At 57.9% G+C, this 14,612-nt stretch overlaps 1 protein-coding gene across 1 annotated transcript; it reads left to right on the top strand.

The window, feature by feature from the left end:
- The first annotated feature begins 1,819 nt into the window (after window positions 1-1,819).
- CAMKV (CaM kinase like vesicle associated) lies at window positions 1,820-13,855 on the top strand. The gene is made up of 11 exons (XM_024565924.3): window positions 1,820-1,977; window positions 9,200-9,308; window positions 9,416-9,547; window positions 9,712-9,786; window positions 9,980-10,118; window positions 10,267-10,387; window positions 10,538-10,613; window positions 10,710-10,846; window positions 11,005-11,083; window positions 11,295-11,382; window positions 11,656-13,855. Exons 2-11 carry the CDS (start codon window positions 9,214-9,216, stop codon window positions 12,199-12,201), a joined length of 1,488 nt encoding a protein of 495 aa, XP_024421692.2. The 5' UTR covers window positions 1,820-1,977; window positions 9,200-9,213; the 3' UTR covers window positions 12,202-13,855.
- Window positions 13,856-14,612: the final 757 nt, after the last annotated feature.

Below are 14,612 nucleotides of genomic sequence, written 5' to 3'. Positions count from 1 at the left end.
ACCAGTGTCTCCAGCGCCCAGTGTCTCCCGGGACGAGCTACTGCATCCGTGAGCATGTGCGAGCAAGCACGCCTGGATGCACACAGAATGCAGACACGAGCCCCTGGGCACCTCTGCACACGCAGTGCTGTTGCCTTCTCCTCTAGCAGAAGAGTGCACACACACAGACACACTCACACGTGTGCACATACACCCTGCCACGTGCTGTCATCCACAGGCACATGGAGTGTGCACAGGACCAAGAAGAGGTGGAGCCCTGCCAACAGCAGGCAGGGCTCTTGCAAGTCACCTCTTCCCCTGCCTCTAAATCCCCCATTGCAGCCTCTCTGTAGCTCAGCTTCTTCGTGCCTGGATGTGCATAACCGTCGGGAAAGAAAGAAATCGTGTGACATGGGGGCTCAGCCAGCTGTTGCTCAGCTGCACCACACAACTCATAGAACCACTGTGTCAGGGACGGGGGGCAGACAGCAGGCAGGACTGAGTGCCAGGGCGTTCATTCATTCTGCAGATAGGAGCGGAGCATGCCGAGATGAGACGCAAGCTCTGCACTACATGTGCCCAGCTTGCCAGAAGATTCCTTCTCAGTGGTGGGGTTGGTGCCGTGACTGAGACCACCCAGACGTGCCATCAGCCTGGCCTGGAAGAGGGCAGCCAAAGCCAGGGAGGGATGTGAAGGGCTCCTCAACATCCCCTCTGGAGGAAGATATTGAGGGGCTGTGTTTAAGCAGTCATTGCTTAGGCTAGCTTTTCAACCCCAGCCCCAACTTCTGCACTTGGGGAGCCACTCCCGTCAGCAGCCACAGGGAGTCATGCAGGGGAGACTCAACCTGGCCAAGGGTTGGGGAGGACCTCTCCCAGGATGGGGTGAGAAGGCTCACTGGGAGGGCTGGGCTGGGTGGAGCCCAGATTCAGGCAGGGACAAGCCTAAGTCTGTCCTTCAGATACTGGCCTCTGGGCCTGTGAGGGAACAGGGGCAAGCATTGGGTCCATGCACCTCCCTGACAAGGGACAGAGAAACGGCCAAAGCCTTCCTTTAGAGCTTCTGCCTGGTGGTTCTCAGCTTCCCCCAGTGAGGGGCTAGGTCTGGTCAGCCCCCAGCCAGAGAAGTGCAGGCGGTGTAGGGCTTCACTGCCCTGGCTTCCATCTCCAGCTGCCCTCTGGGCAGGGTCTAGGTCTGTATTGCCATATCCCAGCCCAGGGCACCCACGGATGGCGATTTGGCTCATGAAGTGTTTGCGGGTGGTAAAACTGGGAAGAAAGCAGGTTCCACACCATGCCGTAGGTGACTCTTATAGTTTGGGAAATTCAGTGTGACAAAGGAAGGGCTGACTGGGCCAGCCACCCTGGCCCAGACTTGAGGGTGGCAAAGACTTTGGCCTTGCAGGAGTGGAGTTTGTGGTGGGAAGGAGATTCTGCCTCCGGTGGTCTGGAGCCCTCACTGGCCAGTTGAGCGCGCGCGTGTGCGGGTGCACACACGCCCCCTGTTTGTTTACTACTCCTAGCTAGGGGATGCTAGCCTGTAGTGCCGCTTGCCTTAACGACTGCCCACTTGGTTCTTTCAAGCAGGTTCCACCCTCTGGGTCCTGTGCAGCTCCGGAACTCAGGCGTTCCACACACCTCCTACTCCCCAGCCCCTGTTGCCCAGTCAGTTCGAGGGCCTAAGGGAGCCTAAGGGGTGGCAGACCAGTGCCACCCCTGTCCGCTCGCCTTCGAGTGGGGTTCGGGCCACAGGCTTCGCCAGGGGCGGGGCGGAGCCGGCTGAGGGAAGCCCCGCCCCCAGCCCGCCCCCGGCCCTGGGTGCGAATGTGATGCAGGCGAGCGGCGGGAGATGCTGGAGGTTCGCGAGCCGGAGCGGCTGCAGCTGGCGCCGCGTCTGCCCCGCGTGCTCGGAGCAGATTCTGCCCGCCGCCCCTGGAGCCTTCGGTGCCCCCGCTGAACCCGCGATCGCGTCCTCCCTGTGATCGACCGGCGCTGCAGGTGCGGAACGGGCCGGGCGGGGGGCGCCCCCCCCCGAACGCATGTTGTGGTCTTGGGGGATTGGGTCTCTGGTTCGAGGTTCGGGTCGCCGAGTGTGCGGATCCCCGCGAGGCTTGGGGCTTCGGCCGGGGCAGAGCACGCGGGCTCTGCAGATACGGGGGTCGGTGTGAGGGGTTGGGCTAAAGTTCCCTGTCACCTCTGACGGCTGCGGTGGCGGGGGGGGGGGCGGGGGGGGGGTCCCAGGGGAAGCATCTGAGTCAGGTGCAGGCGAATCACCTCTACCTGCCCCCCGCCCCCCTTGTATACTCCCCGCCCCACGTGTCGCTAAGCTCCTAATTTTGAAAACATTAACCCTCAGACATTCGTGGTGCCCCATTGGGGTAGGGCCCGGGAGCTGTGCGGTCCCTCCTGACTCCCAGAGCTTCCAGCCCTCCCAACTGCCCCCGGCTCCCTCCCTCCCGCGCAAAGCAGTCACTAATTTCCATGACAACAGAGAGTTTTTTTATGGACGACAACCTGGAGGGGGCTGGGCGGGGCTGCTGCAAGCGGGGAAGGGGCTCCAAGCCCCTGGGGACCAGCAGCCCCCTAGCCGAGATCTAGATCCCAAGCCTTAACATGGGGCCTAGCCGGGGGTTCAGGGCATCGACCCAGCGCTGGGTCATGGGGGTGGGGGACGCACATGTTTCTGCTGGGAGGTGCGGGGCTTGGTGCTCACACGTGTGCCTCCCGCATGTGTATTGCTGTGCCAGCGGGGGCGAGCCAGCAGCACTGGGGAAGGGGGTCAGGGTGGCACCGCGGTGGGAAGCAGAGCCCCCGGTGAAGGAGGGTGGACAGTGAAAGATGGGGTGTTTTCCTTCCCAAGCCTGTAGCATCTGCAGAGACCCTAGGCCCTCCCAGCGCCCCCATAGCTCTGCAAACTGCTTTTGTCCGCACCCCCTTAGGCAGAGGCTGCTCCACCAGCTTCCCTCTTAGGGAGCAGGCCTTCTGTCCCTCACCAAAAGCTCAGTCTGCAGCAGTCCAGTCCCTGTACTGCCACCTTTCTCCAAGACCCAGGCTCTGAGACCCCCCCCAGGACCACCTGCGGAGGCCTGGCTGCCCCCTACCACGAGCTGATTCCTGTCAGCTTTAGCCACTTCCTGGGCCCCAGTTTCCTCAACTGGGGTTACTGGTGTCCCCACTTCTCTCAGTGTCAGCCTGGGCCCTGAGGTGGGGAGGGCTCTCCCCTCACCCCCCCCCCACAGTTTTTTTTTTAAGAGTATTTGGTGTGGACTCCAGGTGCCATAGGCTGCTGTCTCTCCCATTATCTGCTGCTTGCTCTCCTCTCCAGCCCATGTCCTGGCCACCACTCTCTAGTAGGTGATCAGTCCTTGCCCTGGAAGAAGGCCACCGAGTCTGCGATCTCTCTCTAGGGAAACTGAGGCAAGGGGAGATGGGGCTGTGCAGTTGCCATCCTGTTTCTAGGTTGCTCAGGGTGCTGTTTCTGGCTCTCCTGACAGGATGCACTGTTGGGAGGGGGACAGTGGTGGCAGGGAATTAGGCTGAGATGCTACAGGAGCCCTGGGGACCCAAGGCCTGGAGAGCAGAGCAGAAGGGGGAGCTGTGTGGCAGGGGAGTCCTGGCAGAGCTGGGCCAGCTGGGAGGAGGGGCTGGGAAGGGAAGCAGCCTGGTCTCCAAGCTTGTTTCCACCTTCCCTGTGGCAGGCCTGCCTGACCTGAGCCCGGGTGATGACAGGGGGAGGGGCTGAGGGATTGCTTTGATTTAGGGGATGGCAACAGTTGGCCTTTTCCCCCAGGCTTAGTCTGTGCCTCCCACATCAAGTAAAGTGCAGGGGAGGGGGGGGGCATGCAGGAGGGCCAGCCTTAAAGGGCCAGGCTCCAGGGCAGTTCCTAGCCCAGGCGTTCAGAGCACTTGGCCATGAAGGCCTCAGGGCTCTGCTGGCACCCACAGGCCCCTTCAGAACTGCCTGCCTACCTTCCCCTCCTGTATCCTTGTGGCTGCCTCTTTGCTCCCCTCCATCGCAGGATGTGCCTTTGTCTCTCTGTGTCCTTGCCCCCCCCTCTTTTTTAAAGTCTCTCAGTCCCCCCACCTCCCTATCCTTCATAGGAACCAGGGTCACAGGACCCATGGGGAAGGAAGCTGGCAAAAGCCTCAGGGAATTCTTGCAGAGGGGGTTTGGCCAGCACCTCCCTCCTCCCCTTCCCCTTGTTTTAAAACTTCCATCACCATAGCAACCCTTTGCTGTCTGAGCTTTCCCCTGCATTTCCCCTCCACCACCCACAAAGAGGCAGGGTCCCCAGTGGATTTTACCTTCAGAGGTTCAAAGATTGGGACCCCAGACTCCTGGGCAGGGTCAGTTGGCTCTTGGCTCTGGCTGCATGTTGAGGACTGAACTTTCTAGAAGCAGTGCAGGACTATATGCACACCCCAGAGACTGCAGATGCCCCTCTCTCCATATTCCCTCATTAGATGGGAGAGAGTCCATGGCAGGGACTAGGAGCAATGGTTTAGCTAGAGCCTGAGGCACAGCTAGGACCCTCCTGGCTCATTCCCTGAAGCAGCTGGGTGGTGGGTTAGAAGCTTGGCCCTGCCTCCTGACGCCAGACCCCGAGCATGAGGTCTCCAGTCCCCCCGGTCCTTTGGGTGAGTCCTCAGCGGTGGGCCAGGCAGGGCTTGGGCCTAGGTAGGCTTGTCCATTGCATCAGGAAACCCAGCCCCAGTCCCTGAGGAGGAGAGCAGGGAAGGGAAGTGGGTGCTGCAGGCTGGTGTTCACAGCTGCCACTAAATCGGGAGGTGTTGTCCACAGTTGTCGGGAGGCAGCCGAAGCCTCCTGGCCCCTCCGAGCCTTCCTAGGTTTTCTGTAAGCTGTGGAACCCCACATGGCAGAGGACAGGGTGGCAGGAAACTCCTGTATGCCTAAGAAAGCTGGGGCCGGCACCAGGTTGACCCTACTGGAAAGGAGGGGACAGGACTCTCCTGTGGGACTTCTGGGCCTCTGGAGCTGGCCTCTGCCCCTCTCAGGTTCCCCCTAGGCCAGACTTGCCTTAGTCTACAGTAGGGCCCCTAGGGGACCTTTTATTACCAGGGCACCTGCTGTCAGAGGCTTTCTCGGGGTTGCCCAAGGCTTGATGGCCTGAGCCCAGGGGTCAGAATGAGCAGTGCTTGGCTCTCAGGCTCCCTTGGAGCCTGCAGGAGGGCAGCGGCAGTGCCAGGCTCTGCATCCCCTGGGCACACCGTTCAATTTCTCTGCAGAGAATTTGGGAGAATTCTGGGAGCTCTGGGAGAAGCCACGTGCCTAGGGAAACGGCTGCTGTGGGGCTCCTGTGCTCCCCCCCATCCCAGTGTGGACCTGAGGCAGAGCCCAGGTTCTGTGGCGCTGGAAGGAGAGCTCCCCACTGTTGTGTGTTGAGTCTGAGCTGTCTGCGCTGTGGGGGTGCGAAATGCAAACCCCTTTCTGCCTGGCCTTTCAGTTTTTGAAGCTGTGTCTTGGCTGTTCCTCCCGGCTTCGGGGCTGCACCGCCCCCCCCCCACCTTGCTGCAGACAGGTGTCAGGGGCTGTGTGCACCAGCAGCCTCCCAGGCAGCAGCAGTGGGTGGCAGATGGTAGAGTGGTGGGGGTGGAGGGGACCAAGGCACTAATCTGCAGGGCCCCCTTTCTTCTCTCATCATCCTGGGGCCAGGTTGGGGGTGGAAGCAAGTGAGCACAATTAGGCTGGTGAGGAGAAGCCGCAGTGGGCTGAGATCAGGGCAGCCTTGGTGGGGGAGCTGGCGGGTCTGTCCCTGCTCTGCCCATGAGGCTTTAGGACATGACTTCAGGCTGACGTGACCGTGAGCAGAGTGCCGGATTTCTGTGGTGGGGACAGACCTCAAGAGCAGCCCTGGATCCCTGTGGGCACAAGTGCAAGTGCATGGCCAAAAGCTGGGCCAAGATCAGGGACAGGCATATACAAAACCTCCCACGCGGTGCGTCAGAGCAGGGAGCTGTGGAGTGGGGTGGGGGGAGGTGGAAGTTGTGGAAGGTATTTCTGAAGGGCCATTTTGAGTCTGGAGCATCAGGACTGTTTTAGACAATCTGTTGCACAAACAACCTTATGTCAGAAATCGCAGCGAAAGAAGAGATTCGGCCCTGGTGCCAGCACCTAGTTCAGGTAGAGGCCGCTCCACAGGGAGGCAAGATGGGCGGTACCCACACTTCGTGCCATTGAGTGGACACTGTCGAGCTGGCGAGTCACCTGTTGTTGGATGTTTAGGTAGTTGCTGAGTTTTTTCATGTTATAAATAACTCTGGCATGACAAATAGGATACTGATGTGAGACGGGGCGGGGGGGGGGGGGGGAGGGGCAGGGAGGGCATTCCTGACAGAGGGAATGGTCTAGGCAAAGCCACAGAGCTGGGACACAGTCCCTCCCAGCGTTGCTGCAGGACCCAGTTCAAGGTCTCGGATCCCAGCCAGGGAAAGGGACCTCGGAACACCAAAGGGACTGATGCAGCCCCTACCCTGATTTAGGGCAGAGGGATGGGTGGCCACGCCTCTGCTGTCAGCTATGAGAGTGGGATCCTAGCCCCATGCTCCTCCCCGCAGACGCAGGAGAAGGGCTGCGACCACAGTGGCAAAGACACGCAGTCGGGGATGATCTTCAAAGCCTTTCTTGTTCGCCTCTGCAGCACCTCACAAGATGGCTTAAGCCCTGCCTTGAATCACGCTGATGAAATACGTTTGCATTCCCCGAGCCCCGAACAACCCAAAAGAGGGAATGATAGAATTTGTTCCCTGAGGCTGAGGGCAAACTGGAGGGAGAACCTGCAGGACTGTGACCCCTGAAAAGTGGGTGGCCTCTGCCTGGGAGGGAGGGAGGGAGCAGCAGCCAGGGCTGGCTGTGGGGCTTGTGTGGGCCCTGGCCCTGGATCCTAGCTGGCAGAGTCCCTCTAACCCAAGCTCCTTCCTCTGGTGGTGACTTCCTCCCTTCTCCACTACCCTGTGGCTGTGAGTGGCTCCGGGTAGGGGAGCATCTAGGTCATCAAGGCCCCTGCCCAGGCCCTGTGAGCAGCGAGGGCTGATCACTGTGGAGGGACAGTAACTTGCAGCCAGCAGAGCCAAAGCTGGTTGAAAGCAGCCTCGGTGCAGAGCTTGCTGGAGCCCCAGTGTCCCAGCAACCAGGCATTATGGAGGCAGACTCTGGGTCAGTTCTGCAAAGGTCCCAACACTGTCTCCAGCTCTCCTCCCGAAGTTTGCCTCTGAGCAAGGACTATGAGTGGGTCGGGTCATGGAGTCAGTCCACCCAGCACCGCAGGTGGCTATTGGGCTGACCTGTGGGGCACTGTTCCCCAGGTGCCAGAGTGCCTAGAGGCACTGCAGTCAGCTCTGCATGTGGTCACCCTTGTGCCTGGAGCACCCACCCCTGGCCAGCGGCCTCTCCCTTGGACCTAAGTGCCCAGGTCTCCTGTGGGCGCCAGCAGTGAGGCACTAGGCGGGGTTGTGCTGCTTTTCTGGACCTTTTCCAGGCCTTTAACCTCCCGGCAAATCCTCCTCAGTCTTTCCTCGCTTCTCTGCCTGGGCGGGGTTTCTGCTTCTGAGGACCCCCACCCCCACCCCAAGCACAGTGCCTGAATGCAGTGGTTAGTAAATCAATCCACATAATCATGGTAAAAACCCTGACAGAGAGTTGAATGAAAGAGATAAACCTATCCTTCCGACACCAACTCTTTCCCCCAAAGAGAACCCTTAATTTCTTAGTTGTCCTCCCCAAACAGGGTTATATAAACTGGCAGGTAAATTTTTAAAATTTAGCCAAATAGCAGCACCCTTTACCCACCATTCTGTCCTTCGCTTTTTCACTTCACGACGTATCTCGGAGACTGTCTGCAGCAGCTGATTTCAGTCTACCTTATTTTTTAAATATGTGTATTGATTTTAGAGAGAGTGCAAGGCGGGGAGAGAGAGAGAGAAACATTGATGTGAGACAGAAACATCAATTGGATGCCTCCCATGAGCGCCCTGACCAGGGATTGAACCCGCAACCTTCCGATGCACAGGACGACGCCCCAACCCACTGAGCCACACCAGCCAGGGCTCAATCTACTTTATTCTTTTTAATAGCCACCAAATACTCTTTAGTTTGGGTAACTGTATTTTTATTAACATTTTTTATCGAGAAACATAACGAAAATTTAGGAATGTGCCAAAGCTTGTATGTACACTTTTACAAATTATTGTAAAGCTGTAAAACCATCATGTTGGTTCAGAAATAGGCTCAACAGAATCCCCCCAGGTATCCTGACTCAATCACAACCCCTTTCTCTCTCTTAGAAGGACTTGTGGTGTTTATTTCCTAGTTTTCTTTGTAGTTTTGCCGGTATGTTTATGTCCTCAAACAACACAGGTTAGTTCTGCTTGTTCGGAGCTTCATGTCGGTTCTATAAGTAATAACATATTGATTCCAGATTATGTAATCACACTCTATATGTATCCACTTGTATCTTTGTCACTCAGCACTGTGAGCTTCACCTTGTGGGTGAGAGTCGCTATAGCTTTGTCACTTCCACTGTCCTGTGATGCTCCGTTGTATGACTGTGTCCTGGCCCACACGCAGTGTCACCGGGTTGATGGATATTTGGGCTGTCTCTAGTTTTTGGCAATTGTGAATATTGCAATGGTGAGCATTCTCGTATGAGTGCCCTGGTGCCCAGATATATGTATTTCTGTTGGGCGTATATTTAGCAGTGCAATTGCTGATTCATAGGGTACGTTTGACGTCCCTGGTTTCAGCAAACTGCTTTCCCAAGGGGAGGGAGACTCGCCTTCCACCAGCGGTGCTCGAGTTCTTCTTGTGGTCTTTGCCAACCGCTGGTATCTCCAGACTTTCGGAGATCGCTGACTGAGGGGTGGGTGGTTACAGCCCCCTTGGTCTGTAAAATAGCTGAAATGTAAAGAAATCATTCAATCACCCTTGTCAGCGTATATATTACAAAGTGATTCCCTGATAGATCAGTTTAATACTGTTTTTATAAGCGGGAACTGTTGGAGTTCAGGTAGGCAAGCTGAGTGGCTAGAGGTGCAGCCAGAAAAGCGGAGGTAGGACCCGAGTCTGACCACCCTTGGCTCTTCCTGCCCTAGACTCCACCCCTGGCTTGGCCTGACCCAGGCTGGGGTCTCCCAGGGGCGACCTCTATGTTATGGGGAGCAGTGGGGAGTGGTACAGCTGAGCCAGACCCCATCCTGCCCGCAGCTCAGAGCCTGGCAATGCCGTTTGGGTGTGTGACTCTGGGCGACAAGAAGAACTATAACCAGCCGTCGGAGGTGACTGACAGATATGATTTGGGACAGGTCATCAAAACGTGAGTGCTGGTCTGGTGGGTAAGGGTGGGTGTGCAAGCGTTGGGGCAAAGGGAGTGGCGTGCAGCCCAAGCTGAGGCCAGGACCAAGTGGGTGCCTGTCACTGCAGTGAGGAGTTCTGTGAGATCTTCCGGGCCAAGGACAAGACAACGGGCAAGCTGCACACCTGCAAGAAGTTCCAGAAGCGAGATGGCCGCAAGGTGCGGAAGGCGGCCAAGAACGAGATAGGCATCCTAAAGATGTAAGTGTGAGGCCTGGGGATGGAGGATGGGGGCCGGGGAGGCAGCAGGGCAGAGGTCTCGAGCAGCACGACCTCTGGCCAGTTAGTCTGCTGTGGCCCACCGCAGCAGCAGCACTCTCTTAGGGATTCGCCTCGCCCTTATTGGCTCTTCTTTCTGCTGCCAGGGTGAAACATCCCAACATCTTACAACTGGTGGACGTGTTTGTGACCCGCAAGGAGTACTTCATCTTCCTGGAGCTGTGAGTGTGGGCCTGGGGTCCCAGGATTCCTCCATCCTCTACAGCCAGGGAAAGCCCCCTGCTTGGACCCTTGGGGTCCCAGTCCCTGTGCCTTGCCCAGCCAGCCAGCTACCCGGTGTGGGCAGCCTGCCCAAGGGCTCCTGCCCCACCCCCAATCCTGCCCACGCCGGGCTCAGGGGCTGGTGTCCCTCAGGGCCACGGGGAGGGAGGTGTTTGACTGGATCCTGGACCAGGGCTACTACTCGGAACGAGACACGAGCAATGTGGTGCGGCAGGTGCTGGAGGCCGTGGCCTACCTGCACTCACTCAAGATCGTGCACAGGAACCTCAAGGTGAGGCCAGGAGCCTGCTCAGAGGGTCAGTTGGCAGCTGGCCGGGGGCTGGGCTGGGCAGTACTTTGGGGACTTGGTCTAGCCCCTGAGGTCCTCTCCTCATGGGATGTTTCTCTGTTCACCCACATGCCATTCCTGGCCGGAGCAGCTGGAGAACCTGGTTTATTACAACAGGCTGAAGAACTCAAAGATTGTCATCAGTGACTTCCACCTGGCTAAGCTAGAGAATGGCCTCATCAAGGAGCCCTGTGGGACCCCCGAGTATCTGGGCAAGCAGAGGAGGGAAAGGGGCAGGGTGGGATGCAGCCTTCAAAGAGTGGCTCTGGGCAGGGGGTAGGGAAGTCTCCAGGGAGTGGGTGTGAGTGGTACCAGGCCTGGCAGGCCTGATAATGACCAGCCGATTGGAATTGTATTTGCAGCGCCAGAGGTGGTGGGCCGGCAGCGGTATGGACGTCCTGTGGACTGCTGGGCCATTGGAGTCATCATGTACATCCTGTGAGTGGATGGGCAAACAGAGGCTTACAGCCAGGTGGCGTGGGGGCCTGTGCCCTTGGCCTTCCTGGGTGACCTTGCCCTTTGGCCCTTATGCAGGCTTTCAGGGAACCCGCCTTTCTATGAGGAGGTGGAGGAAGATGACTACGAGAACCATGACAAGAACCTCTTCCGCAAGATCCTTGCTGGCGACTATGAATTTGACTCTCCGTACTGGGATGACATCTCCCAGGCGGGTGAGGAGGTGCCCAGCGTCCGGGGACAGCGAAGGGTTGGTGTGGGGGACCTGTTCTCAGCCTCCTCTGCCGGATTCTGCTCCTACCCCCCAGCCCATCCACCACCTCTAGACAGTGAGATGGTGCCATGCCTAGCCTCTCCCTGGCTTTGTCCCCAGCCAAAGACCTGGTCACAAGGCTGATGGAGGTGGAGCAAGACCAGCGGATCACTGCAGAAGAGGCCATCTCCCATGAGTGGTGAGCAGGGCCCAAGGAAGTTAAGCAGAGAGGCCAGGCCTCTGTCCTCCTCACACCAACAGGCCCCATCCAGAGGCCTTGGGTGGGGGTTAGGGAGCAGCCAGAGCCCAGACGGTCTGCTTGGTAATCCCTGGATCTTACAAGGAAAGGGCTGGGCAGAGCCTCCATTAAGGCCACACTTCCAATCCAGACACATTTGCACCCTTTCCAGGATTTCTGGCAATGCTGCTTCTGATAAAAACATCAAGGATGGTGTCTGTGCCCAGATTGAAAAGAACTTTGCCAGGGCTAAGTGGAAGGTAAGGCTTGGATGGCTCTCTTTCCTGGAACGATCACAAGTGCTCCTTCTGGCACCCACAGTCTCTTGCCTGCACACATACCAGCTTTTCTGCACCCACAGCAGAGCTGTAGCCACTATCTGAAGTGAGTGTGCCGAGCAGTCGGGTGTCTAGCCCTGGGTGATCAGAGGCAGCCAGGGGCACCAGGGGTAGGGCCCGGGCTTGGCCTTTGCCAAAGAATGGATTTATCGTCTGCAAGCCTAACTCTGACCTCTCTCGCTGTCCCCCTTTCAGAAAGCTGTCCGAGTGACGACTCTCATGAAGCGGCTCCGGGCGCCGGAGCAGTCTGGCACCACTGCAGCCCCGGCCGCCCCAGCCACAGACACTGCCACTCCTGGGGCTGCAGGTGGGGCCGCAGCTGCAAGTGCAGCTGCCCCAGCTCTTGGGGGCAGTGCCACCTCAGCCACAGCAGGTGATGCTGCAAAGAGTGATAATGTAGTCCCTGCAGACCGTAGTGCCACCCCAGCCACAGATGGGAGCGTCACCCCAGCCACTGATGGGAGTGTCACCCCAGCCACTGATGGGAGCGTCACCCCCGCCACCGATGGAAGCGTCACACCAGCCACTGATAGGAGTGCTACTCCAGCCACTGATGGGAGAGCCACGCCAGCCGCAGAAGAGAGCACTGTGCCCACCAGCCAAAGCAGTGCCACCCCTGAGCCGGCTTTGGCCCAGCCGGACAGCATAGCCCCAGGGGGCGCAACAGGCCAGGCTCCACCCTCTAGTAAAGGGGAAGAGGCTGCTGGCTCTGCTGGGTCTCAGAGGGAGGAGACCAGCTGAGTGGGCAGGCTGGTGGGGGGGCGGGGAAGGGCAGGAGGGTGGGAGAGTGGATGAGGGGCTTTTCACTGTATATAGAATCGCTGGCATGATGCCCTCGCTCCCCCCAGCCCCTGCCTCTCAGCGTAGGGCGTGTCTGGGGGCCACGGGAGAGCAGTCTCATCTCTCCTGTGTGTGTGTGTGTGAGTGGAGAGCAAGCCAGAGGCAGGACCGGCCCCAGCCCCTGCATGGATTCCTCGTGGCTTTACTGTCTTTTGCTAGCTTCACCGGTTTTGTTTCTTGTGGGATGCTGCTCTAGGGATACTCAGGAGGTCCCTGCTCCCCTTCCTCTTTTGCCTCACAATCCCCCCAGGCAGGCCCTGCAGGTCCCATCCTCTCCCAGGCCCTAAACTTGGGTGGCCTTGCCCTGAGAGCTGGTCCTCCAGCGAGGCCCTGTCAGCGGTCTTAGGCTTCTACACATGGAGGTATGTGCCTGTGGTATGTGGGCTGCTGTAGGAGTGGGCACAGGCTGGAACAGAGAATGCAGAAATCTAGGGCAGTATGCTTTAAGACAAGACTGGTCATATGGTTGGGGGCATGCTTGGTAGCAGTGGGGGTCCTCAGAGGGGAAAAAGAATGAGGAGGGTAGAAGCTTCCATCTTTGTCCCTGGGAAGCCCCTCCCAAGACCCTTGTGCTATTTCCTACCCTCCTGGGTCCTGCAGTGGGTTTCCCTGTGCCCTGAGTCCACGAGCCTGTATGGGGAAGGAGGAGCAATTAAGATGTGGCAATGAGAACTGGGAGGACAGAGTGCAAGCCCAATACCTAGTGCACCAGCCTAGCTGGGTCCTTACCATGAGCCAAACAGGAAGGGCTCATATCCCCTGGCCCTTCCCATATGGCCACCTTCTGGAGCAGTTTACAGTCCACTCCATCCCAGGAGGCCTGCTGCCTGGCAGGGTCCCACAGTCTGATGTGGGGGTGTGCCCTTCACGGGCAGATTTCCTCTCTCCCACTTCAACAACAAAATAGAGAGAGGAACCCCCTTTATGTCTGACCCTCTTCCCCTTCTATCAGAGCTCAGAGAGAGGCCCAGGTGCACCTGAGTCATGCTGAGTTTCTTTGCTGGGATAAGGAAGTGGAATAAGGCTCCCCAGTTTCCTGATGGAGGCTCCTGGCAGGTGCCCTTTGTCAGACCCCACCACAGCCTGGGCAGGCAGCCACACTGGTCCCAGCCCTTGCTCGGCACTCCGGTGGCAGTCTTGCCCTTCTCCCTGCATGCCTGTGGGTCTGCTCTGGTGTATGAAGATCAGTGGGCTAACTGTGCCTGCTGAACCTGGCAAATAAATGTCACCCTGCCAAAGCCTCTGGCCACCCTCTTGCCTTTGCTTCCTCTGTCTCACTGGGGAGGGGCTCCTGGAAGGCAGTGGGGAGGGGAGAGGCTGGAAGCAGGCTCACAGATAGTGGCCTGTGCTCAGTGCCATGTAGCTTGCTTGGGCTGAGAATGCAGATCACCCTCACTACACTGCGTTCCTTGACGGTGGTGACGGGTGCCTTTGGACTGTAGTAATCCATGTGGACGATGGGTCCTGAGATGGACTTGTGCCAAGGAATAACTTCTGCTGTCCTGACGAGTCCTGTTTAACAAGGAGACCTTGCCTTAACCTAGGCATAGAACTAGAACCCACCAAAACCCAGCCACCATAGAGATCTTGCCGGTAGCCAAAGTGGGGAGAGGGTGCAGGGTGGGCATTGCACAAAGGTTCTATGCAGCTCTCTGTATAGAATCCTTCCTCCTGGGAGCAACACCTGTGCTTTCCACATAGGCCCAAAGGATCCACTCTGAGTCTACTTCAGGTGGAACAAACCAGCTCTGTATTATGGGGCTCTGCATAAGGTTTCTTCTGGGGAGAGGGATGCCTACCACTGCTAAAAATAGTTGAGAGTGACAACTCAGGAAGACTTGTTTCAGGCCCTATCGGCCCAGGTGAACTCACTCTCTTGCTCAGGGAAGACTCAAAGATAACTTCTGTGGTGTGGGAATAAGAAAAAAAGGTTTGTTAGTCACTGGTCTATGAAACATTTGGGCCGCCAAAATTCCAACCCCACTACAGTTCAGAGGCGTAACTGATCCTCCTGGGAGCTAAGAGCTTAAGCCTGCCGCGTCCAAACTTGGGGATCGTCCGTCGTGCCTTGCTCGGATAAAGACAGAGTGGGCTGACGATGTCCTGAAGGGTTAGGATCTGTGTCCATCTTTCCAATATGACTCAACAGCCGAGGGCTGGGTGGGTGCTCTATGGGGACTGTGGGCTTCCAGCGTACAGTCCACCGCTGTCCAAGCGCAAGGGACTCGTTCTCCATCAGGATCATTGTCCCTTTCCCCGACGGCTGCGGTCTCGACGCTCCCGAGGTTCAGAGTATGCTGCTCTGAGAGAAC

Source organism: Desmodus rotundus, chromosome 8 (assembly GCF_022682495.2).
Source record: "Desmodus rotundus isolate HL8 chromosome 8, HLdesRot8A.1, whole genome shotgun sequence".
NCBI lineage: Eukaryota > Metazoa > Chordata > Mammalia > Chiroptera > Phyllostomidae > Desmodus > Desmodus rotundus.
Note: the sequence above shows the minus strand (reverse complement) of the source record. Positions and strands in the feature narration are given on the sequence as shown.

Coding starts and splice junctions, on each gene's coding strand:
- CAMKV (XM_024565924.3), top strand. CDS start 9,214: ATGCCGTTTGGGTGTGTGACTCTGGGCGACAAGAAGAACTATAACCAG. Junction 9,309..9,415: donor TTGGGACAGGTCATCAAAAC/GTGAGTGCTGGT, acceptor CTGTCACTGCAG/TGAGGAGTTCTGTGAGATCT. Junction 10,614..10,709: donor GGAGTCATCATGTACATCCT/GTGAGTGGATGG, acceptor GCCCTTATGCAG/GCTTTCAGGGAACCCGCCTT.